Genomic DNA, 26,261 nt, shown 5'->3' with positions numbered 1-26,261 from the left:
GTCCACAATTAGGATCACCTACCCTAACCATGCACCAACTTGTGTTTTAGTTTCTGATTGCAGTTATCCATATTTGCCTTTTTAGATTACATCAACGAATTATGGGTATCCGTGGATTGACGTCATATGTGAGAGGCATTCCTGCTGTTTGGACATCAGTGCACTTGTCCAATACTAAGCTAATAATTGATGGGAACAACATGTATGTACATCTTTGCGGGTCTTCACAGCTAGGCATGCAATATGATGGTCAGTACCTGGAATATTACCAACTGGTCAGAGATTTTTTCTCAATCTTGAAGAAAAATGAAATAGAAGCAATTGTAGTCTTGGATGGAGTTGATGAAGATGACATGAAGCTTCCTACTCTAAGACAACGACTTCTTCGCAACATATGGGCAGTTCAACGGCAAGATGACATGACTCCTTTCTTCGCATTAGACGTGTTTCGTCACGCAGCAACCGACTCTGGCGTTGAGCTAAAAATGTGTGACTATGAAGGAGATGGAGTAGCTGCTCAACTGGCAAACAGTTTGCGCTGTCCGGTGATTTCTAGCGACAGTGACTTCTATGTATTAGCCGATGTTGTGATTCCTTTGGAAACTTTTAAATGGGAGAAGAATGAAGGGCTAATAAGTTGCAACATTTACCGTCGAGATAAATTTCTTCGTCACATAAATTTGTCAGATGAATTTCTTCCTCTTTTGGCTGTTCTGTTAGGCAATGATCTCACTAATGAGGAGCAGCTGAAACCATTGCATAAGATCATTACACAGAATGTTACTCTTACTTCAACTCAGTCAAACAGAAGACATGGACTTATCTCCGCTGTCATTAAATGGCTTACAAAATACCCAAATTACGAAATCGCTGAAGTAGATTTGTTAGCTACTTTGAGGACAGGCCATGAAAAATTTGCCTTAATCCTGGAAAAGTCAAGATCTAGCCCTCGTTCGTTTGCAGACTGTGGTTTGAAGATGGTTGATGGCAGTGTTGTTCCAGACTGGGTGATCAAGTCATTTCAGATGCTGAAGTTCTCTATGGTTGCTCTCCAAGCTGCCAGCTGTGGCAGAATAAGGCTGCGCGTACAAATGGAGGACATGTCGAGCCCTAGCTCACACACATGCTCACGTCCCATAAGACAAGTCATGTATGCAATTCTTTTTAGAGCAACTACATATAGTCAATCCAAAGTGATTGAAACTGGCAGAGCGGATGGCTGCGTTGCACTGAAAGATTACCATGTTGAAATTCCAATGTCAGATAATATTTGCGAACTTGCAGAAATTCAGTCACTGAGTTGCCAAAAAAGGCTTGGCATTTTGCTTTCAGCGTTAGGTTGTGATACTGATGAATTTCAAAAAGTAGATGAAGACTGGAGACTGCCTGCAGCAGCTCTCTGCTATTGGTCTCATCTGAAAACAACATCACACAAGGCTGTATATGCTGTCATTTTTTCTTTCGTTAGCTGCTACCTAGCATTCAATCAACAGACAAGATATTCTTCGGATTCACTTTTAATACAAAAATACGACTTGGCACTTAGTCATGAATTTTCTCAATTTCAAAGCGTATTGCATTACACTATAATGCTAGACTCCGTGTTAAATTTTCCATTGCCCGATTTCAATGTCGCTCGACTCTTCGATGGACGCTTGTCACATTATGCTGCATCAAAGTATGATACATACAAAAAATTCGTTGAAGCGTCAGGAGATTCAAAGATGTTTACAGATATTTGTCAACTTTTGGGCAGACAGCCAGGTGGTAGTCATTTCAAACATGACACTAGAAAGAAAGAAAAGCGAAAGAAAACGATACATGTGAATCCAACAACGACCGGACATGCCTCTGGTAGCAGATTTACATCTCTTGAGCTTGAGCATAGTAATGACTCTGATGTTGAGGTTGCTGTTGATCTTACTGCAAGCGCGAGCCCAAAAAATGTAGAAAAACAAAGAGAAGAAGATGAAGCACAAACCCAACATGAAAATGATGACGACAAAGCCAACGAGTGGACAACCGTTACAGTAAAGAAACAGGCAGGCAAGAAACAGCAAGATTGGTAGTCAATCCGCTGAGGAGCTAAAACATGCAGGAACCGTATGTGCTGACTGTCAGAAGCTGTTACTGAGATCTTTTCAAACTGAATCTGTGACCGTTCTTTTGTGTTAGCATGCGATATAGAAATACTAGCTCACTGGCCCGTTCTTCGCACGGGCATGCAGATTAGATTATTAGTTTCTGAAGTATCTAGTATCTGATTCTTCAATTCAGTTATCATCCGCGTTTCTGTTCCAGTTACTAAAAATCTTTACAACCCATTTGTTTATTAAGTTAATGCATATACGAAATCCAGTCTTTGACGAAGCGAAGAAAATGGTGAAATGACCGACGTTGCTACTAACTTGTTCGAAGGCGGCAAGAAAAGCATCGTGTTCGCGAACGAATTTCCAAGCCCGCCTGAGACACCGTGAAAAACGACAGCGGCCGCGTCTGAGCGAAAATACAACCTACCGCTTAGAATCAACAGTTAGGAACGATTAGCCAATGTTTTGCTTCACAAATGACTGTGCATCTTCGTATGCCTCTAAAAATCGTTTGTTCGCAGATATACGTATAGAATAGTGCTGTCTTTTCAGCTGAGTGTCGTTCGCTCAAGTTCGCTCTAGGACTTAACCAATTGCTATAGTTTGAAAAGCATCCATGCGTTGATGTATAGATGCAAGTATGAGTGCAATTTAATGTAACATTGTTTTGTGTGGCAAATACATGTATATATACGTACATATATATATTTGTTATCGTCTCGCCATTGAAAACTTTTTGCTTTCATAAATATATAAATCTAAATACAAAAAGACTAGCTATGATTTATCGTATTAAAAGCAACGCCTTTTGAACACAATCAGTTATTTACTCTACGAGCATATATACTGTCTATTCAACGTAATGCGAACTCGGAGGTGAGTAATGAATGAAGTAGAAGTCACACCATGCAGGTGTGCTCATTAGAGCACTAAGTGCTCCTCCAGTTGGACCACGTTACACCAATTATCTTAAATGGCTACAGATGCTGCTGCATTAGTTTTGCAAGATAATTGGATAATAACCATCGCTCCACCCGTTATATTCTGATATGTCTTATGCAAACGCATTATCCTTTGGTTTCCTTTGTAGAAAGGGCTTAGATAATTGATAAACAGAAATGCCAGACCCAACGGTTTCTAGCGATACTGAGATCATCACGAAAGTCCAAATAGCAGCGGAGATATTAAAGACTTTCAAAGTTTACACTTATAGTGATCTTTTCTGCAGTAGTTGCGTGCTTCACCTCGACCACGGTGACTCTATAGCTAAGTATAGATTGCTATACTATCAGCAGTTTTTTGGTTCAATTCTACTAATGTGGTTTATAATTGATATCAACGAGCTGCTAAGCTACCAAGCTTGCCCATTCAACAATTGTTTAGCAAAGGACTGGACTCTGCTGTAGCCAACTAAAACAATTGCCTGGATGCAGTGCCTCATAGTCGCATGCACATCATGTATACGATATGTGATTACGCGTTTGCAAACATTATAATTTAATTAAAACCAAAAGTTCTCAGTGCTTAAAAGTCGTGCAGAAAGACGCACTGCAAATAGTTGTAGTTTACTTTAACTCTAATATTTATAACAATCATGTCTCTAAACGCTCGCAGGGCATCTATAGGTTACTAAGAGCATAACTATTAATTGATTGTTTCCTGTCGCACGACGTATAACACTGCAACACACTATAAAGTTAGTAAGTGAGCGGCATAAATAACTAATTTTGGCGTTTTCTGAGCCAACCTGCTAAAGATATATGTCCATACCTGAAATACATGCAATTGACGAAAAAACTCTCAGTGGTGAGCGAGAAGAAACAGCCGGAAACTAAACTTTTTAGGCTACACAACTAGGTATGTGTTCATAATTTGTACGCATAGCTTGGACTTTCAGTATGTCTATTTGTATGTTTGTACGTTTGTTTCTGTTTGTTGCTCCCAGTGGAAGATACTTCATGTACATGATGTGAAAAATGGAGTAATAATACAGTGCTTTTGGATTCAGTCGAATTCTACGTAAAGTCATGCTTCTGTCTAGACAGCCATAATGTTCTAAGCACTCTGAAGCAAGGTGTGCCTTTGGTGCTTAAAAGAGACCTTACGAATCAGACTGATCTGCATGGTTGAGCACGACATAACACTATACTAATAGGCCAATTGGGAGGGGCTCATCAAGCATTCGTTTGTTAGATAAGCTCCAACTATTCCGGCATTAATTGAGGATTCCTCGGTCAGAGACATATTAGGTCACCATAAATCGGGTGAAAATGGAACTGCAGTCTAAGATCGAGCGGGCTAGGAGAGAAGAATCGTAAGAGATTTTGCCAGAATGTTTCAACGGGATGCTGGACGGAAATTGGGTAAGCAGACTATCCAGATCACTTTGCCACCACCCGAGTTTGAGATTGAGCAGGGTGATATCCTAGAAACTGAAGTGTGTCGTAATGAGTCTGCATTCTGGCTGAGGCGTCAAACTGATGGTGAGACATACCGGACAGCTGAGCACTGTCGCACCCATCTCAGGTGATGAGAGCACATTGTGTCTCAAGAGGATATGGAAGTCTCCTGGACCAGATCAGGTTTACGGTTTCTGGGTCAAGCGCATCACGTGTTTTCACGGTGAATTGACTTGTAAGTACAATCTCCTGTTTCAGGACCCGGACTCAGTGCCCGATAGGCTACCTCAGGGAACAACCACCCTTATAACTAAGAATGACAAGACTGATCAAGCCAAAAATTACTGAACTTATCACGAGTCTATCTGTCTACAAGACTCTTGCCTCGGTCGTCAGACAAAGGATTGCAGTGCATTTTTTAGGATAATCTCATTGCATCGGAGCAGAAGGCCGAGTTGTCAGCAGGGTTTCTTTGGTGCAAAGGCTTAGTTGTTGATTAACAAACTGCTTACCGAGGACTGTAAGACCAGACACAGCAGCATGGCTTGGGTGGGGACTACCAGAAAGCCTATATATATATATATATATATATATATATATATATATATATATATATATATATATATATATATATATATATATATATATATGACAGCGTGCCTCACAGCTGGTTATTCCGATGTCTGCAGCTGCATAGGTTATCACTTAAGGTTCTTGATGTCATTCATTGGAGGACCACAGACATGCAGCTGCTTGATTGACCGACAAGGAAACTTCTTTCTATGCACGGTGTCTACCATCCTGCTTCAAACGGTGACTAGCTGTACGCTCCGTGCACGGAGGGCAGTCGAGGATTACAACAGATTGAGTCGACATATCAGTCTTGTATTGTAGGGCTGGACTGTTACCATCGTAGCAGCTCTGATCTCTTTATGCAAATGTGCAGGAGTGTGGCGCTAGGACTTCTGATTCTATCCGACGCATGACCCGTCAGTTTACTGCACAGCTGCAGGGGAGTCTCTCTAACTTAGTAAGGACAACAAGTCACCGAGCCTGGGATTACCGTGTATGAGGGTGTCTTCGAGCAAGCGCCTCAGACAAATACGAGACATTTCTGCACGTGCAGCGGTTCTCTTCGTGTACAGCCTTAGGCAGAAAACCTATGAACGGTCAGTATCGCCATCTCACTGAGAAACCACCTGTAGACATGAAAGAGATCTACAGATCGTTGAAGTCATCGAATCTTCCTGCTGCAACTGAGGGACTGGTTGTTGCTGCATGCTCAAGACCACTTAAGCTGTTCGTATTCGGTATTATGAGCGCAACATTCTCTATCGAGATGTCAGTCCCACTTGCCGCTTGTGCAGTGTATAGGCCTGGACACCTTCGACTACACTGTGGAAGGCTGTAGTGCTCGGGGAACCGATGAACTACACTGATTGACACAATCAGGCGGCCTCCATTATCCACTGGAACATTTGTCGTCATTTTGGGGTTCTAGTGGAGCGCAGATGATGCCGGCATTATCCTGATAGGCTGGTGGAGACGGACGACATTATTGTGATGTGGGATACAGCCATCCCTACTGCTAAGAAGATCGGTGCCAATAGTCATAACATCTATTTTAGAAATAAGAAGACAAACACTTGTCCTCTTATTGATATCGGCTGCTGATGGCAACATCGCCAGAAAACATGCTAAGAAGTTGACAAAATACAGTGACTTGTGGGCGGAGGTAAGTCGCATGTGGCCGTGTCGCACACTTGTTGTCCCAATGGTGTTGGGAGCGTTGGGCACAGTGCACGCAGGTATTGCACAGTGGCTGGACATTATTCCAAGTCATCACAACCTGCAGTACTTACAGAAACAGTGCTTCTTGGATTCATTCGGATCCTCCTGTTTAGACGACCGTGATGTCTAGAGGCAGGATTTGCGTCCTGTGCATATAAGAAACCGTACGAACCAGACTGATCTGTTTGAGCACGTTGGTATTAATTAACTAAAGCAATGTATACTCTACAACGTATAGTGCGTTCGTCACATCTAGAGACGACTCTGAAAGAGTGGACAGCCTCGCATCCTAGTCCTCTAAGAGCAAACACACTAAAAACTTTCCGTGTGTGTGTGTGTGTGTGTGTGTGTGTGTGTGTGTGTGTGTGTGTGTGTGTTTGTTTGTGTGTGTGTGTGTGTGTGTGTGTGTGTGTGTGTGTGTGTGTGTGTGTATGTGTGTGTGTGTGTGTGTGTGTGTGTGTGTGTGTGTGTGTGTGTGTGTGTGTGTGTGTGTGTGTGTGTGTGTGTGTGTGTGTGTGTGTGTAGTTTCCACTTGCAGTCAAGAACTTTCATACATATAGAGCATCTAATATATAAAGCTCAAATTGTCTGTCTGTGTGTGTATGTGTGTTCGCGTTTGGCGGTCACGTCTTTTGTCCGCTCGCAATCGAAATCGGTACGCACACTCGGCACGCACAGGGAAAGGTTTGCGTAAATTTTTTTATAAAATTATGCACCGGGTTCTCTCTCGAGGAGTCGACCCCCGCGTAAAATTTCTCGATGACACAAACGCTACACATCCCAGTTCATTCGAAAACACACCCACACCAGTCCTGTGTAGACTGTATGCGTCGTCGTCCTTCACAAAGCTTCGAGCAATCGAATATCTCTTGCCGACGAAACTTACTCATCTGGCGCTTTCGTTTCTCTCCAAATTCTGATTGCATTTGCACCAAATCCAACCTACACGTCTCCTGCAGCAAGCGCTACACGGGGAGTGTGTCGATTTCTATCGAAACAAGCGCGAAGAGCAAAATTCGAATTCATCCAGCACATCCGGGACCTCGCAACATAGATTGCACGTGACGTGTCCACAGACCTATCTACAGTATATTGCCCGTACGAAAGACGGGCCATGTATACTAGTTGGAAATAAAAACGAATAACAATCCTAAAAGATTCTACTCATCTAAACAGTCTGTCCAAACTATACTAAGTACACACAATGTACACCACAATGACAAACACCAGATGAGCAAGCCATATACTTCAAAAATCAAAAAGCCCTTTTTCCAAATCGCTTGCGACATCCTTTCTGTCAACTTCAGGTCTACTGCAAGCCGCAATTAGAGCTTCTTTGTTAGCACGGTCGCCTTGAGAGCGCGACCACTTTAGCAATCCCTGATGCGCCTGCTCTTGAGCGTCAAGAGGATCGTTTGCTTTTATAGTCTCGATCTCATTGTCCTCAAGTCCCAGTTCTCGGCAGAGAGGTATCCAGCTCTTACCCACCTTCCAAGCAACTCGCTGCATCGTTTTACTCAAAATCCTACTGGTCGGTGTAAGAGGAGACAATGGACTTTGCAAAAGCTGCTCGTCTTGTGAAGTATCGTTTGAACCATTTGAATTCGATTTCTTCAAAACAACCGAAAGTTTGGAATTTTTCTTTGTAGACTCAGTTGTTTCGTCAACGCCCCCCTCGGCGCTGTAATGATCGTCTAATGATGAGTGTTCAATGTTCGCCTGTAATTCAGATGGCATTTCACAACTTGACGCTAAAAACAGCACAATTCAAATTAGTCATACTATTTGGTGTGTCTGTGCACATGTACGTGTGTGTACGTGTGCACGTGTGTGTGTGTGTGTGTGTGTGTGTGTGTGTGTGTGTGTGTGTGCACGTGTGTGTGTGTGTGTGTGTGTGTGTGTGTGTGCACGTGTGTGTGTGTGTGTGTGTGTGTGTGTGTGTGTGTGTGTGTGTGTGTGTGTGTGTGTGTGTGTGTGTGTGTGTGTGTGTGTGTGTGTGTGTGGTGTGTGTGTGTGTCTTCAATTATAGTCATGCATAACATGAATGCTTCTTGTAGTTTTTGTCTGGCAATACTTGTAGCCGTCACTTTGGGCTTTGCGATTGCTCTTCTGACAACTTCATATACGTTGACAGCTGGCTCTGACTTATTCATCTGCAAAGTTAGCTGTGTACCATGGCAGCCTCGGTCATGGAACTTCTTTATAATAGCCTGCAAAGCCCGACGAACACTAAGTAACACGTTACTCTCTACATTCATATGTGCATGACAGTAACGTGAGTTATGCAAGTTTTAAAAAAATTGAACATCAATTGGATTTGCCATCGCAATTGAGAAATGCTAGCAAAATTCACTTAATCAATAACTACCGCCTTCCACAAAGCAAATAATGGCTAGAGAGCCCAACCTATTATTGCTAGACATCTCATTTGTTTCAAAGTTATCACGATTGATAATTAGAAAACACCTTATACACATGCAGTTATATAGTGTCTATAGAAACAAATAGAAAAACTTCAAAAAGACTACACTTTTGATCAGTTGTAACGTTACATACACTACAGTACATCCACCATCTGCCACTCTGCTGTTGTATTAATATCTAGATTACATATTTCATTTATGAATTTAAGACACCATTGGTCCAAACAAGCATTAATTGGTCAAATGGGCAAACGGGCTTTAGTCTTTTGCTGTACCTTCCAGTTGCTGTCGTTTCTTTCAAGAAACTGGCTGTTACCGATCACGATAAGAGACGAACGTTGACGTGATATAGAAACGACGACACGGTTCTTTTCCTTGAGAAAGCCTAATTTGTTGGCTTTGTTTGATCGTACTAGAGAAAGAATGATGATGTCATTCTCGTAACCCTTGAAATAAAGCAAGTATGTCATCTGACATATACAGTATGCGTAGGATTATGCGTTGTGTACCTGGTATTCGTCGACCGTACACACTTTCACATCCTTCGCTTTAGTAATGACATCTTCATCAGAACACAGGTCTCTGCAATTCTGCAACCGCTCAATGATAGCATGTACCTTATAAAATAAATAAAGATACATTGCCTATACTCCTAACATGTATGTGCTGCAAGGTAAGTTTTTAATGAATCACGACACAAACACATGCAACATGGTGCCCCTGAGCCTCTAAAATTGGGGCACCCGCTATTAGCCTAAGGTTTGACTGTCAAATTAACAATCTGTCTAAAGGCCACACTTACAATTATTAGAGGCCTATGCATGGCTCATGCACCAAGAGCACGGTATATTGAGCGACTCCTATGAGTATAAACACGCACTAGAGCACGCACACTTTAATTAGTAAGCATATAGTCTACCTGAGCTCGGTAAGGAGAAAGTGCTGTGATGCTTTCTGACAGTTCACCACAAATTAGCAAAGCCAGCACTAACGTGACGACCATTAGAACTTCTTTCTCGTTCACTATTATCGTCCCGGACACTCGTTTCTTCTCATACTCTTTTTCGTACGACCAAAAGAACATATGATAAGAACCAAAACATTTAGGAATTCTTATTTCTTTAACCTGTTGAAAAAATAAATTTGCATGTAGACAATAAACCCTGCGTGAATATTAAAATAATTAGTATTACTTGAGAATGAGATTGAAGATAACTATAATAGGGCTTCAGTAATTCCGTAAATTCTTCTCTCATGCGCCTTTGATTTTGCAACGTTTTGTGAGGAAACTGATTGGACACGAGACGTTCAAACATAGAACGATCGAAGTGATGATGCTGTGACAGCCAATGACAAGCCACCTATCAAAAACAGTCACTCATTAAAAAGTTAACATATTAATTAATTAATCATTAAAGCATCAAACAGATTACCTTTGGTCTGAGTTGTGCGTGGTCTCCAATCATAATGAGATGCTTAACGGATGAAGTTAGAGTGGCCAGTAGTTGGGCTTCAAGAACCTCACACGCTTCTTCTACGATCACCACAGCCGGTTCTACGGCTGTTAAAAGCTGCTGGTGTATTGCCGCACCAGTCGTCGTCATACCAACGATGTCAACAGATTTTAAAATTTCAAACTTAATGAGCCTATTGCGATCCTGTCAACGGCAATTCACAATAGTTACAGCCTTTCATAAATTGTACGCTAATTAACTAAATGACGTATACAATTTACCTGGATATGTTCGCAGATATCATCGTACTCCTTTGCAGCAGATGTGAATTGGTCGGCGGCCGCTTTGCATTGCCGTCCCAGCCATGACTGAGCGAGAAGACGGCGCTCGTCAGGATCAAGAATCCAAACATCCGTGCAATTCGCTAGTCGAGGCTGCACATTCTCTGCTGCAAAAGCATACAAATTATACAAACGTATGTAGTTAGCTATACTACAATAATAGAGACAACGCCTACAGAGTAATAGAAAAAGGCAGATTTTTAACAAGCACATTAGGTAGTTATTAGTAGAGTCAAAGATAAATATGATATCAACATGAATGCTGCTTTTTATTATCCGAGGCGAGGATATCCGGGATAAGGGTACAGTACTCGTCCAACGTGCGACCGTATTGACATTCGGTTAGCGCAGATGCAAATGATGCTCTTCCGACCAATAGACGAGAAGTGGTGTCATGACCAATAGACGAACGTGATGTCATCATGAGGCTTTACCTCTCTTTGCTTGGCAGCTGCTAACGAGAATTCGGTCATCGGGCGTCCGTCCTGTACATGGTGTTTAGTCTTTTGTTTTACATAAAAGTTTAGCACATAAAAACAAAACAACGCCTAGTCTACATTTGCACGTGCATGTTTTCCAACAACAGCCAGGCGGCGATTCAGGCGCGATGCTGCTGGCTTGTAACATTTTGCCTGTTCCACAGTGTTTCTGCATAACGGTGCAGTTTGACAGCTTGAATTTTCGGTGTGCGTGGCTAAGTGACCGCGGTGTTGTTGCAAAAATCACTAGTGCTCCACGGGAATTTGCGAAGAGGAACGTGCATTGTCCATAACAGCGTCTGTTTGTTGGACGAAGCAACTGACCTGTAGTGCGTCTCTATTCATTTTTGTTACAGTATCCCAAGTCAGAGCGAACAGATACGCCTAATCTACATTTCCACGCAAATTTTTCACTCATTAATGTTTTGTTTTGGCTCTGGCGTCACCTCAACCTAAATAATTGCCGTTAGACGAATAGCTGTGTAAATACGGTAGGCGTAACCACCACGTGAGGGAATTTTCAATGGTGTCAAATTCATGAGCGTTCGAGGATCTTGATCCTAAGAAACCTTATATACATATCTTAGCGCCATGTGGCGTGCATGTACACAAGCCGAGGATTAGCACTGTATAGTGTCTCTATTCATTAATTACTTAACACAATTCTGTACGTGAATGTAATCACGACTTACGCGATCTCTGCTTGGAAATGTTGATTTTCCATTCTTGTGATGATTCGTAGTTAAAAGAGATCGATTGTGGGCCTTCGTCTACCTTCTTCTCGCCGTAAACGTTTGGTTCTTCGTCGTCAATGGACCATAAGCGTTCCTGCTCTAGAGTCTTGCCTTGAAACAGCTCGCTTGACAGATCAGAGTCTTTATCTTCAGACTGCCTCGTGGCTGACTTAGAACCTTGCGCTCGAAACAGAGATGGCATTCGCGCCTTCTTCTCTTCTTTTGACTCTTCCGGAGACTGCTGCAGTGCTTTGCCTATCCATCTATCAGCTGATCGCGTTACGAGCTGCTTGAAATCTTTGTTTCGTTTTAGTTCTTTCAAATCCTGCAATCAAACAGACCGGTTACATGTTTCATGAAACTTCAGTACGTGACACATGCCATCTGCTTGCTAGATTATCACGAATAATAGAAAATAAGTATGTTGCATGGTATACATGCATGCAAGCGCATATTTGGTCATGAGAAAAATTAAATACATTAAACTGCAACAATGGTCTATAACATACAGCATTATCTTTAAATCTTAGTTTGCTCAATATTTCAGAGTCTTCTTCAGTGATGTCTTCGTCGCCATAGAGAAGAGATTGCAGCTGTTCGGTAGTCGCTCGAGACATAATCATGTCAACGTTCAGACAATCAGACAGTTCCAGTTGTCGACCTGCGCGATGTAACCTAGTAATAACAATGCAAAGAAATGTACACACACACACACACACACACACACACACACACACACACACACACACACACACACACACACACACACAATAAAATATATATATATATATATTTAATAATTCTTATTTTTACACACATACACGTTTGTGAAACATCAATATGCACTAAGTGAGCATATATATATATATATATATATATATATATATATATATATATATATATATATACACACACTCAAGCTCTCACTCGTGTTTTAGCGTTTTCAAACGACTGATGCTGTCATAATGAATTCGTCTGGCATAACGACGATGTTTCAACTTTTCGCGGTGTAGAACAGCAGTCAGACCGCGAGATTCAAGTTTTCGACTTCCAACTTTTCCTACTCGCACAATCTTCCCGAGAGGACAGAACTGTAAACAGTCCTCAAGAAATTGATCGAGCACACGATTCTTGTATGTAAGAATGAGAATCGGTTTCTTTGCAATTGACAACGCGCCAATTGTTCTGAACAACTGAACTAACTTTACCCCAATGTATGATTTTCCTGTGCCAGGAGGACCCTATATACATACAATGCAAATGTATTGGCAAGGTACAGTCTCAAGACAGTGACACATACGACCAACCTGGATTATTGTAAGGGGCTGGCTGCAAGCAAGTTTTAAAGCATCCAGCTGACTGTCATCTAGTAAGCACTCAAAGTTGTGATCTTTAGTAACAGCGTCGAGTTCACCAACCGTGGTGTACGGCATTTCCTCACTAGAATTTTTGGGTTTGAAAATAACTTTCCAATCAAGTTTACTGTTCGGGTCGATAAGGCCAACAGCTGAGCTCTGGAATCTGAGTAACTCATCCCTAAATTCAACAGTGGACATGATGGCAAAGGTCATGCAGTATTGCTCATCATTTGCTCACTGGAATGGCGTCTCTTCTATCTTTCTCTGTTGCAGAGATTTCAGTACAGGATAATAAGCTCGAAAGAATGTAGGACTCTCGACCATAACGGCATGCTTAGAATCTCGCAAAAGAAGAATGACCTCAGCATCGCTCCTCTCGTTAGCTTCTGTGCAAAATTGAACGAAGAGCTCACCCTAGAACCAATAAAATTCGTTTTGATTCGAAATCATAAATCATACATGTCTAGCCGTCTTCAACACCCAGTTTCACATTCCAACTATTATTATTAACTTACAGATTTAGCATTAATTTTTATCTTTATTGTGTTTTTTAATTCTATAAAGAAGTTAGAAATATAAGTTTTTGACAACTACATAGACGTTGTGTGTACTGACTCTAGGTCTGCAACGTATGTCCAAAATGTTGCAACGTAAAGGCTCTGCTACAAACTTAGCTCTTATATATGTATCCATCCATCTGCATGCATGCATAAAAATGACATACTTTCATCTTCAATGTGATAGTACCAACAAAGAGATAGCAATCATATACAGTGAGTATCTACGTATCAATGTACCATTGACGTGTGTATGTCTGCACAACTATCTGTCCATGTCTCTCTTTCAACCCACATTTTTTACCTTTTGCAAGTTAGCTATCCTGGAGCCATTTTGGGTTGCTATGGTTGCCCATATCATTTTCTCATCTTCGAATTTCCCGTCAATACTTAGGCAGACTAAATTTTCACTCTTCAGGACATCCGACGTTGTCCAATCAATATCTGAACTTGGCTCAATCTTCACACCATATGCCATTCCTCTGCCGTTCCTCAGAAAATGCAATCCAGTAAACCCACTCACGTGGTACACTACGTCAGTATCTTCATTCAGTTGACCAAGTTTAGCTGCACCAATCAGTCTGCAAGCCTCACCAAAGCAATCTTCACGAAGCAGTCGAAAATACGTATTATAGTAAGCGTTCAGACTCTCATATGGCCCTTTAGTTTGAACCACAGGCAGATGTGCGTGCTTTCCACCTCCAGCTTGAGTCAAGACGCTCAGCTCTTGTGGAGTGACAATCAGTGGCGTCTGGTCCCAACGCAGAGAGGAAATTGATGTCGTTCTAGGAGGAACACAAGTAGTTGTCACCACCTCCATCAGGAACTTGCAAGAAGTTTCCATCTGGCCACTTTGATTTAAAAGCTCAGTTAGACGACTAATGAGTCGAACTACTGCAAATGCTGATGTTGGCAAGTATTTGACAAAGCTTGACAAAAATTCACAAACATCAGCAAGATCGACTTCTTTGCCAACTTGATCATACAAATTATCAAGAAATTTTGCCCCTATGTAGCTACGCATTAAAGTCTCCATTCGAGACTGTTGCAACTGGCTTGTTCTGGATTTCACTATACAATTATGAAGTACAACAACTTTTCGTGAGACATTCTCAGGTAGTTGACGAGCATTCATAATATATTTCCACATAGGAAGAAAGTTAGTGACTTTTAAAAGAGGATCAGTAAAATCTGATTCAGTAGACTTGGAACACTTTTCTAGATCGTCAATGTATGATGTTATTTCCTTGTCATTCAGACTATAGTAGTCAGTGACAACAATATCAAAAACGTCTATTTCATTTTGCTGCTTGCATGTGTTCAACTTAAATTGAATTTGATCTCCTGGATGAACAGGAAATGCCAGAGATGCATCTGCAACGGTATAGGCTGTATCAAGATTGCAAACTAAGGTACTCCTTTTAGAAAGTTTTCTTGAAATTCTCCTGCTGTAGATGAAGCCCTTGTGGTTCCCATCTTCTGTAGCTTGAATAGCCAATAGAGTTCCATGATAAGAGCGTGCTTCACTCTGAGACAGATGAGCAGCAATAGAGTCTGCACTATCATCATCAAGCACAGTTGGAACTACAAAATTGTTCAACATTTTAGAAACAGATTTTGAAAGCAGTTTAGTCTGCTCTTCTCCACTCTTGAGAGATTTGAGGGACGGACAAGGCTGATCTTGAAGCGCTCTCTTGACCGCATCAATCCTACATGTCACAAGACTATCTCCCGGCAATAGACGAACCTCGTCTAGAGATGATAACCAGTGGCACCTCGTCTCACCTTCAAATCCAAGAGTCGCTTCTAGAAGCATCTTCTCCAGTTTCTTTGCGACATTCTTCCTGGCAAGTGTATCTTTTGACGAAGAGTCTAGTTGTTGTTCGAGCAATTGTTCAAGAAGCTTGAGACACGACATGTCACCTGTTAGGTCTAAACATACGCAAAAAACCGGAAAATTCAAATCAATATACGGGAACTTCGTGTTTGGGGACCTTTCTCCTGTATCGATAGCAGATTTTCAGTCTCTTGTAAACAATCTACTTACCAACAATTTCATCAGCTGGCACAGCCTTCACGTCTCGATCTGTGATGCTCGTGTATCAATGGGTCAATCGTTTGAAATGACTGATACGCTGCTAATCTACACGATGCCTGTAGGGATTGTTGGCTTGAGTATCAAAATCTGCTAATTCTAGTGGACAGATAGAAAATATACGGGTGACCCTTATCCAAGTGCCCGGATATGCTCGCTGTCGCTATCGCAGTTTACGTGTACAGTACTGTACAGTGTACACACGGGTACGTGTGTACAAGTGCTGTATGACTCTTCCATGTGTATTAGAGGTTCTGCGAAAGGTACGATAGTGGTGAACAGGCACTTATAGACAACACTACAAGGACACCGACGATCTCAGATGCAGAGCCGAAAAATGGTCCGGCAATCTAGACATTAGATACATTGGTTAATACTAATGCAAGCAGCTAATTGATAATAATATCATTAACAATTTTCAAAATTATATTTTTTAGTAATTAATACCTATTTTTGAGTCTGGATCTGCCAATAATTCTACGGTATCATTCAATTAGGGGTGAGTGTGTCCATAAAAGTGGACGTGCCATGTGGCATCGTCAATTCTGACTAGCTAGATCTTAACTTATAATTTTAGTCATTCTCTCGTCTCTCATAGTGCTACATACATAAATCAATGTATTTATTGAATGCATGCTAAATTGATAGATGCGAATAAACTATTTTTTCGACGGAATTGTTATTGTAACTAGATAGTCTAATCGACCTTTTCCGGGCAGGCGAGCGAGCGGCGCCACACACACACACACACACACACACACACACACACACACACACACACACACACACACACACACACACACACGCACGCACACACACACACACACACACACACACACACACACACACACACACACACACACACACACAAGCATACAGCTACAACGTTAACATAGCATTAACTTAATTACCTTATTAAATAATTAAATTAATAAAACCCTGATTATACATTGCATTCCCGCGAAGTGCGCTTGCGCATAGTTGTGAGTGCTGTATTCGTCGTCAGGGTGACCATGTTCTCTCGCCGTACGCTTGGCTGCGTGTTGCAGTCACGAGTGACTTGTACACGTATTACCCTTCCTCTTTGGCAGAAGATTTTACGCAATTCGTCATCTTCATCTTTCGAGGTTGCTCAAAGTAGACTGGCGAGTTTGCGAGAGGAACCAGACAATGACACGAAACTCAAGCTCTACGGGTTGTTTAAACAGGTAAGCAGCAACAGCCATGACACTGTCATTTCAGACATTTATATGATAATCTAAATATAGCTCCACATGTATATGTGTTTCTGATGTTTTGTTTGGTGTGACTCTAATTTCCGCATGTAAACATGTAAGGCCTGTGGTCTATTTGGTGTATATTATTTTCGTTATATATAGATCTTCATTGGAAAGTAGCTGGCCACTAATTTTTACCATATTTAGCAAATATGTAATTAAATTGATTTGGTCAAACAAATATTTAAATTACAAAAACGCGTTGCTAGAAAAACACTATCTAGGTGTTTACTCGTATGCAGTATAAACTTAACTCTGCTGCTTAATTACTATATACATGTGTGTGTGTGTGTGTGTGTGTGTGTGTGTGTGTGTGTGTGTGTGTGTGTGTGTGTGTGTGTGTGTGTGTGTGTGTGTGTGTGTGTGTGTGTGTATTGATCTATATGCCTAGATGACTAGCTGACTAGCTAGGGCATAGTGATCTACACAGGTAGCAACATGAAACAATGATTGCAAAATCAAATACGCAAGAACAGTATATGAAGGTAGTTGGTGACAGTAAGTTGAGGATGAAGATAGAAGACAGCAATACAGAAGGCACACGGCAACCACCAATCCTCCAATTGACAGAAAAGACCCCAAAGACCGGCATAGCACGAACCACGTAGGGGTAATTGCACGAGTCCAAGAAGACTTTGCTGACGATCTGAAGCCTAGACAAGCAGAAGTGAGGAACAAATGAAGATAGAAGAAAGCAAATACAAGATATACATAACAAAAACCACATCCTCCAGTTGACAAAAAAGACTCCAAAGACTGGCATAGCACGAAGCATGTAAGGATAATTGCATGAATCGATGAAGGCTTCACTAACGAACTAAGGCAGAGACAAGCAGAGGGAAGGCGAAGAAGATACAATACATTAAAGCAGAAGTTACATGAGAAACACCACATCTCCCAGTTGACAGAAAGGACTCCAAAGACTGGCATAGCACGAAGCACGTAGTGGTAATTGCACGAATCCATGAAGACTTCACTGAAGAACTGAAGCATAGACAAGCAGAAGTAAGTTGAAGATGAAAGTAGACGGCAAATACAGAAGGTACATGAAAACCACCACATCCTGCAGTTGTCAGAAAGGACTCCAAAGACCAGCATAGCACGAAGCACGTAGGGGTAATTGAATGAATCCATGAAGGCTTCACTGACAAACTGAAGCATAGAAAAGCAGAGGGAAGGTGAAGAAGAAGATACGATACATACACAGCAAAAACAGAAGTTTCATGACAAACACCACATTCTCAGTTGACAAGAAAGGACTCCAAAGACCGGCATAGCACGAAGCACATAAGGGAAATTGCACAAATCCATGAAATTCTCATCGACGAACAAGAAAAAGAAGAGGAGACAAAAAAGCAACAAGAAGATTTGAACACCAGCCATCTCATCAAAACCAACTTTAATCAGAAGGTGGGAAACTGCAAACAACTCCACCTCTTCCAGTAGAGACAAACAAATGCCAAAAACAAAGCAAAAACAATGTTTGTTCCCAAAAGACCCACCACAACCAATGGGACTGACGTACAAGACGAAGGCTGCGACAGCAGCCAATGTCGACTTGGGACTCGTCATTCTCCTGTTCTTCTTGCCTTGCACAGTCAAACAGCAACAAAATGACAAGACATTCACCATACAACATCGGGGATGTGGTGTGTGTGTGTGTGTGTGTGTGTGTGTGTGTGTGTGTGTGTGTGTGTGTGTGTGTGTGTGTGTGTGTGTGTGTGTGTGTGTGTGTGTTATGTTGCTCCTATGAGGGAACTACACCAGATTTGGTATGATAAAAATAAATAATATATATATATATATATATATATGCATGTATGTATATATGTATGTATATATGTATGTATTCTCTGCACACATCAAGGATGAAACTATAAGACCATAATCCTAAACTATTGCAATTAAATCTTGTACATATTATTGGACAGTAGTCCAACATGAATTGTTGAATAATAGCATAATGTCAAGTTGTATGCTGAAATAATGCTTGGATATATAGAAAGAAGCATACAATACATGGTGGCCTCATATTGTTTGTGCAGTTCAGCTTACTCGAGAGTTTTAGGCCACTATTTGTTGATTCATAGCTTCTCATTAGAAGTTCATCTCAAAATGATGCAGGTGGGCGGACCATTACCATTATGCCGTTAATTTTTCACGTCCTTGTATGTACTTTACAGAATCGGCTGCGAGTGTCCTAGACATTGAGTACTAATTAATAACAATAATAACTTGCTCAAGACCATAACTATAAATCAAATGTTGCAAACTTCCTCTTCTGAAGTTTTTTTTGTTGTCAAACAATACCCACAGAAGTTGATCAACTCAGGCATGTTGCTCGTGAAACAATTGTATTTTGCATGCATAATTGAGATGAATGGCGAATTTGCACTGGGCACATTTTTCCATGCGGACACTGACGAGAAACTGTTAATCTACAAATAGTGGCCTTACATGCATGATACAAACTCTTGTGGTGGGCTAGGCATTAGAGGAAGCAACTGCTTCTTAAACAACTTGTCTGGAAGGCAGAGCTCCTTGGAAGTTGAACATACTGTAGTACTTTAAAACGGCAGGCACTAGCGTAGTTTGATATAACGTGGCTGTTGGCCATTAGCACATATTATCAATACTGAGTAGTACCGTGTGTAATAGTATTTATGGTGTTGATATCAAGGTAAGTCTACATCTAACAACTCCTGGAGGGTGTAACCAGTGTTTTGAGAAAGGGATTTCGTATTTATCCAAAGTACGATTCTTAGTGCCTCAATGTCCAGGTATAGGAATGGACGATATTCAGAGCATGTACTGAATATCGTCCAGTACATCCAGCAACTCAGAACAACATAAATAGTTTATTTAAAAATTCTCGACACACAGTTTGATCTTTTCACTTTTACCTTTTAATATCGAAAATGTATTTTTCATAATAGGGAAGGGGCAACGCCCAAGAAAAAGGGGTTTCTTGGCAATGCAGAAATATGGCTGACTACGACTGTCTTGGTTGTGTTAAATTTATAAACTCCTGCACTTGTTTGGACACCTAGTGGTTGTTATGTCTGCTACATTTGACTGAACTTGTTGAAGTTTGAGTACATACTTACATGAAAAATGACAACATACAATTGCTTCTTACTTCATATCCATAAAAACATCACAAATAAACTGGACTTGCAAGACATAGCTGGAGATTTTTGAAGCAAGGAATGACTGTTGGAGATATTTTGTCTTGCCTTGTAGCTTCTGTTTAATAACTAAAAGTAGTGATGCTAATTCAATAAACTTGATCACGTCATGATCTTGTTAGTTTTTGACAGGAGCCTCTGCCACATTTAGGCTGTGTATTAATTTTTGTTATTGTTAGTATTATTATTGTATGCAAGGACATTGAGAGACTTTGTAGTGCTTTACACTCCTTATTGACTTCAACTTGTTTGATAAATTAGCTAGATTCTTGTTTTATGCATGTATCTTTGAGTTTTACGAACTCATGGTGTTTGTGCACATGATGCCTTGGTATTAGTTCGGTAATTCTTGTGAAATTGTTTTGTGTCCTGTAAATTTATGTGTTAAAATGAAGACTACAGTCATGGCAAAAGTTTACCTTGAACAGCAGCTGGAAGAGGGAAAGTAGAATGTGTTAGAAAATTCCAGGATATGTGTGTTTATGTTTCAACCAACTCAAACTTTATTGATGATGAATGATGTCATTGTCTGTATGCGGCGCACTTTATGAGAAGTGTCTGTGTGTGTGTGTGTGTGTGTGTGTGTGTGTGTGTGTGTGTGTGTGTGTGTGTGTTTGTGCGTGCACGCGTGTGTGGTCACACATGTATGCAGACACATGTATGCTTCTTACATTCTGATATACTGATCATGTTTAAAACATTTACATCTTTTCTCAACTAATAAGGCAACAGTGGGCGATTGCACTGCTCTTAAACCAGGAATGCTCGATTTTGTTGCAAAAGCGAAGTGGGAAGCTTGGAATCAATTGAAGAACACAACAAAGGTAATCAGAAATGAGTGACTTTATCAGTAATTTTGCAATGGTTTTTCCATGTTGCAGAGTGATGCAGAGTCAGGTTATGTCCAACTAGTTGACACACTCTTAAGTCATGAAGATAAAGAAAGTGAAACCTTGAATCTGTTGACGTCATCAGAGTCTGGTGTATTTACAATAACAATGAACAGACCTTCAAAGAAAAATGCTCTTACTACTGAGGTGTACTATCAGTATTTTGTTAGATATTGGTTGGGCATGCAGTGAGAGATTGTAGCATTATGATACATAGATATAGCATGATTAGCAGTTGTATAATGTAAATTACAACTGAAACAGATTGATTATATGCTGTCTTAGTGTAACTACTAATAACAAAATGTAGGGTTTTCTTTGTTGTAGATGTACAGAGGCATTATTTCTGGTCTTGATGAAGCAGCAGCTGATGAGTCTGTCAGGATAGCAGTTTTAACGGGAGAAGGTGACTTTTACAGCAGCGGCAATGATTTGAAGAATGTGGCTATGCTGGCTAAACCTGGCGGGTTAGAAATGGCATATAAAGGGGCGGAGTTGTTAAGGTTTGTGGCAGTTGATTTTAATTAGGCTTAGAGAATGTGGCAAGCTAATTTGTGTTTTTAACTGAAACTTTGCAGGGAGTTTGTTGATCGATTTATCTCTTTTCCTAAACCTTTAGTTGCTGTTGTGAATGGGCCGGCAGTTGGCTTAGCTGTAACAACACTTGGACTTTGTGACTTAGTGTATGCATCAGACAAGGTGAGTGGATTCTTGTGTGTTTAGTGCACGTAACTTCAGTCATAATTTAATGATTTCTGAGGTTTGTAGGATGCTAGTTTGTAGTATGCTAGTTTGTAGTGTACGCATAGTTCTATATGGAATGATTTGTATTTATAGTTAATGGGCATTGTGCATAGTTTTCTATGTTTGCTGATTAATAACAATAAATTAATGTTGATGTTGGCAGTGGTGGTGGCGGTGGCAGTGGTGATAGTGATGGTTATGATTTCAGCTATGAGCTATTAGAAACCGTACTTTGTATAAGTCACGTGACTTAGCAAGTAACGTACTCAAAAATGACTTCTGGTTTGTGACTATGTGGCTGACTATGTCTGTCACACTAAGGACTGTGCTACACTCTTAGTGCATTGCAATCATGAAGTGGTATTTGCGATTATGGCAACCAGATACAATGGATGAACATGCCACCAATCAGATCTGCATATTGTAAGAGCTTTTTCAAAACATTATAGTTCATGTTTGTAATTGCCGGGTTTGTGGGAAACAAACAACACAATTTACCTGTCTGCAAACTGCTAACTTGAAATTAATTGCTTTCATGGCTTACAATATTTATTAGTATGGGAACCTAATATTGTGTAACCACAAGCGATATTTATGTCGCATATGTAATAAGTTTGTTACTGTACTTAGACAAGTACAGACTATTTGTAGACATTGTGGTCGCATGAAATAACAATTTCTTGTACCATTTCAGATAGTGTGCTTGATTAAAAATAGCATCTAAATGTGTAATTCTTTGTGGCGATCCTATTATGGTTTTAGACGGCTCATAGCTGTGGAAGTGAGGGTGTAAACACAGCTTCAATTATTATTATTAGTAGTAGTAGTACTAATAATAATAATAGTAATAATAATTCTTTCTAGACAGCCGTGATGGTTTAAGTACTTCTGAAGCAGGGTTTGCTTCCGGTACTTGTAATAGACTTTACAAACCAGACTGATCTGGTTGAGCATGCCACATAATAATAATAGGAAAATCTTCACACTCGATTAAGCGCATGACTTGCCGCTTTACTGCACAGCTGCAGAGGAGTCTTGCTTTGGACGACAAGTTACAGAACTTACACAGGAATGCATTCATTTTTGTTGAAGGTGGCTTCAAGCAAGCGCCTGAAACAGATGTGAGACATTACCGTACGTGTTGCAGTTCTCTTCGTGTTTGGTCCTGGAGCGGGAAGCCTATGCACGGGCAGTATCGCCGTCTCACTGAGCAACCGCCTGTGGACATGAAAGAGACCTACGGATGGCTAAAGGCAGCGAATCTTCCTGCTGCAACTGAGGGACTGCTTGTTGCTACTCAAGACCAAGTTCTTCAGACTCGGTACTATGAGCGCAAGATTCTACATCGTGATGTCAGTCCTACTTGCCGCATGTGCAGTGTAGGCCTGGAAACAGTCGACCACATTGTGGCAGGCTGTAGTGCTTTGGCACCGATGGACTACACTGATCGACACAATGAGGTGGCCTCCATCATTCACTGGGATGTTTGTCGCCATTTTGGGGTTCCAGTGGAGAGCAGATGGTACCAGCATCATCCTGATAGGCTTGTGGAGACAGATGGCATTACTATGATGTGGGATACCACCATCCCCACTGCCATGAAGATCAAAGCCAATCGTCCAGACATCTGTCTCAGAAATAGGAAGACAAACAGTTGTCTTCTTATTGATATCAGCTGTCCTGCTGATGGCAACATTGACAAGAAACATGCTGAGAAGTTGTCGAAGTACAGCAACTTGCGAGTGGAGATAAGCCGCATGTGGCATTGTCGAACACTGGTTGTTCTGGTGGTCTTGGGAGCTTTGGGTACAGTACACGCAGGTATTGCATGGTGGCTGGACATTATTCCAGGTCATCACAACCTGCAGCACTTACAGAAAACAGTGCTTCTGTGATCTACTCGGATCCTTCGTAAAGTCATGTCTTCTTTCTAGACAGTCGTGATGGTCTAAGTACTTCTGAAGCAGGGTTTGCTTCTGGTACTTGTAATAGACTTTACAAACCAGACTGATCTATACTGATCTGGTTGAGCATGACCTAATCTGCAATGGTGCATTGTCTTCAACACTTACTGTCATTCCCCATTCTGTCACTATGTCTACCAACTCAATAGCTGAATACTGAAAGATTTCCCAAGAAGTTGTGTAAGTAGCTGTGTCATCCAAAAATTGTGATTCTGTTATCTTCACTACACTTAGGTGTTTCCTGCTGGTCAATCTTGTACTAACTTCCTCCCATGCTTAGTTAAATCTCACATTCACTGCAGCAGACGGGCATCGCTGCCTCTGGTTGTCAATTACAGTACTGTAGTTGATGTTCAAGAGTGTTGCAGCCAGAGTGCACCCCTCTGAGGCCATTCTTTACTTCAGAACAATCTGTGTATGATGACCCAACTCTGACTACTGTATTTATACCATCATGTAATGATCTGTGATTACACACACACACACACACACACACACACACACACACACACACACACACACACACACACACACACACACACACACACACACACACACACACACACACACACACACACACACACACACACACACACACACACACACATTTAGTTTGATAATTTACTGCCTTGTACACATTTGGCTGCTATGAACAGAACAATTTAGCATGCAGTAACTCATAATAAATCATTAATAGTAGACTGCCACTATTTGGCGCATGAATTGACCATGCTTGTTTAGGCTACTTTTCATACACCATTCTCTTCACTTGGCATTACAGCCGAAGGATGCTCCAGTCTTCTGTTTCCACGCATAATGGGACCAGCCAGGGTAAGCCAAGCAGTTTCTTCTATTAGCTTCAATCTATGTTCTATTACGTCCTCAATAATGCTTTATACTCACTGTGTATGTATCATAGGCAAACGAATTATTGATATATGGTCGCAAGCTGTCTGCCACTGATGCCTATGATTGGGGTCTGGTTAGTGATGTTATACCATATATGCACTTCAAAGATGAAGTCAGTAGTAGACTCAGGCATTTAGCTGGCCTTCCTCCACAGGTTTGGTCCATAGCTGTTTATAACAGTAGAGATAGGATACTTTGATTTCCACATGGTTTGTCAGGCCGTTCAGTTGACAAAGAAACTGTCACATGAATGTACGTCTGACTTACTACATCATGCCAACAAGAGGGAGGTTGAAATTCTGCGAGGGAGATTTACATCTGAGGAGGCATTACAAGCAGCAACAAGGTTCTTTCTCAAAAACAAGACCTAAGGTATGTGAAGGAGGTTGCTGAGTGTACATGGCTTGTTTGCTGACTCAAGACTAGGCATGCAACACTAAGTTACAATAGAATGTTGAAGTTGTTGCCACAATGCCTTGCAGATATTGCCTGATTATGTATGATTTGCCAATCTGAAAGTATGATACTGTAAATGTGTGAATAAGCACCAGGGGCGCTTACTTTTACAAACTGCTCAAGCAGGGGAGCTTCTTACCTTATATGAAGAACATCGGCAGTAATTGCCTCTATGCACAACCATTGCTGCTCCTAAAAGAAAACACACCTTGTGTCCACTGTTTGCCATGTTAATGCCCACCAAATTGAGCCATGCTATATACCTGTTTCATGGTTTTGTTCCATTCAGTGCACACCATGGGGAGCTAGATGCCCAAACATGCACAGATCTCTACTAGCCGTCCAATATGAAGTCTGCACTACATTGCATCGGGGGGGGGAGGGGGGACAAGAGCCAAGGCACTTAGTCGGGTATAAGCTTAAATATGCTATTCTGTTTGTCAAGTTGTTTTGTGTTTGATTTACCCTGAGGGCACAACAGACAGACAGGCACCGTATTTGGACATTTATGGTACTTTCATTGCTTATTACTAAGTATATATTTTTTGTAGCTTGTTCCTCTTTGATGTTATGTGACTGCTTATTAAATTGCCTTTGAAGAATTTATAAGCTTAACTTGGCAATTCTGCAGCTTTGATTTTAGCTAATTAGATATTCTTCCTTGGCAGTAATGATCCATATTGACCTACCAATGGCAATTCAGTTCATCATGCCTGTTGTGTACTCTACATTACTGATAATGTGTAGTACACCAAACCTGTCAACAATTTATAGCTCTATTTGAATACAATTAAAGGTGATGTGTAACAATGTCAATGTGACTTAATTAAGTTTGAAGTCAGGAAAACAAAGAATCACAATGCCACTCCACAGGAGAAGTAAAATCCTTTGCTATCAAAAATGCTTTTTCCTTGGAACTGCTGCAGAGTCAGACATTATTCTACAATTTGCAAGGAATGCACACTGTTGAATTAAATTATTGATCAGCTTTGAAATAAAATGAGTATATTGTGCCTATATTCTTGTCACTTCTTGTTGTTTTGTGATATTCACAAAGTTTGACTGACAGTGGTGCAAGCACCTACTAGTAGCAAATAAGAAGCTGCAAATGA

At 40.9% G+C, this 26,261-nt stretch overlaps 3 protein-coding genes across 4 annotated transcripts; 2 read left to right on the top strand and 1 right to left on the bottom strand.

Annotated features, from left to right (window-relative positions):
* The first annotated feature begins 236 nt into the window (after positions 1 to 236).
* LOC134178522 (protein asteroid homolog 1-like) lies at positions 237 to 2,181 on the top strand. The gene has a single exon (XM_062645396.1). It carries the CDS (start codon positions 237 to 239, stop codon positions 2,067 to 2,069), a length of 1,833 nt encoding a protein of 610 aa, XP_062501380.1. The 3' UTR covers positions 2,070 to 2,181.
* Positions 2,182 to 7,353: 5,172 nt separating this feature from the next.
* Positions 7,354 to 15,856, bottom strand: LOC134178765 (NFX1-type zinc finger-containing protein 1-like). 2 transcript variants are annotated; one of them, XM_062645655.1, is made up of 15 exons: positions 15,674 to 15,856; positions 13,931 to 15,558; positions 13,308 to 13,483; positions 13,019 to 13,247; positions 12,639 to 12,952; positions 12,221 to 12,386; positions 11,670 to 12,036; positions 10,439 to 10,605; positions 10,137 to 10,361; positions 9,897 to 10,064; positions 9,623 to 9,829; positions 9,213 to 9,320; positions 8,979 to 9,149; positions 8,355 to 8,490; positions 7,354 to 8,031 (listed from the first exon to the last, which is right to left on the bottom strand). In XM_062645655.1, the coding sequence occupies exons 2-15, from the start codon at positions 15,542 to 15,544 to the stop codon at positions 7,529 to 7,531; spliced, it is 4,551 nt and encodes a 1,516-aa protein (XP_062501639.1). In that variant the 5' UTR covers positions 15,545 to 15,558; positions 15,674 to 15,856; the 3' UTR covers positions 7,354 to 7,528. The 2 variants fall into 2 exon arrangements, with proteins under 2 accessions (XP_062501639.1, XP_062501640.1); XM_062645656.1 differs by lacking the exons at positions 7,354 to 8,031; positions 8,355 to 8,490; positions 8,979 to 9,149 and adding an exon at positions 9,506 to 9,563 and having other exon boundaries at positions 9,228 to 9,320; positions 13,931 to 15,856.
* Positions 15,857 to 16,709: 853 nt separating this feature from the next.
* On the top strand, positions 16,710 to 25,227 carry LOC134178167 (enoyl-CoA delta isomerase 2-like). The gene is made up of 8 exons (XM_062644976.1): positions 16,710 to 16,929; positions 20,912 to 21,010; positions 21,068 to 21,223; positions 21,404 to 21,579; positions 21,655 to 21,775; positions 24,526 to 24,615; positions 24,704 to 24,847; positions 24,912 to 25,227. Exons 1-8 carry the CDS (start codon positions 16,735 to 16,737, stop codon positions 25,062 to 25,064), a joined length of 1,134 nt encoding a protein of 377 aa, XP_062500960.1. The 5' UTR covers positions 16,710 to 16,734; the 3' UTR covers positions 25,065 to 25,227.
* Positions 25,228 to 26,261: the final 1,034 nt, after the last annotated feature.

The sequence above is a fragment of the Corticium candelabrum genome, chromosome 4, assembly GCF_963422355.1.
Source record: "Corticium candelabrum chromosome 4, ooCorCand1.1, whole genome shotgun sequence".
Classification (NCBI taxonomy): domain Eukaryota; kingdom Metazoa; phylum Porifera; class Homoscleromorpha; order Homosclerophorida; family Plakinidae; genus Corticium; species Corticium candelabrum.
The sequence above is the reverse complement of the archived record's forward strand: the minus strand, read 5'-3'. Positions and strand labels throughout refer to the sequence as shown.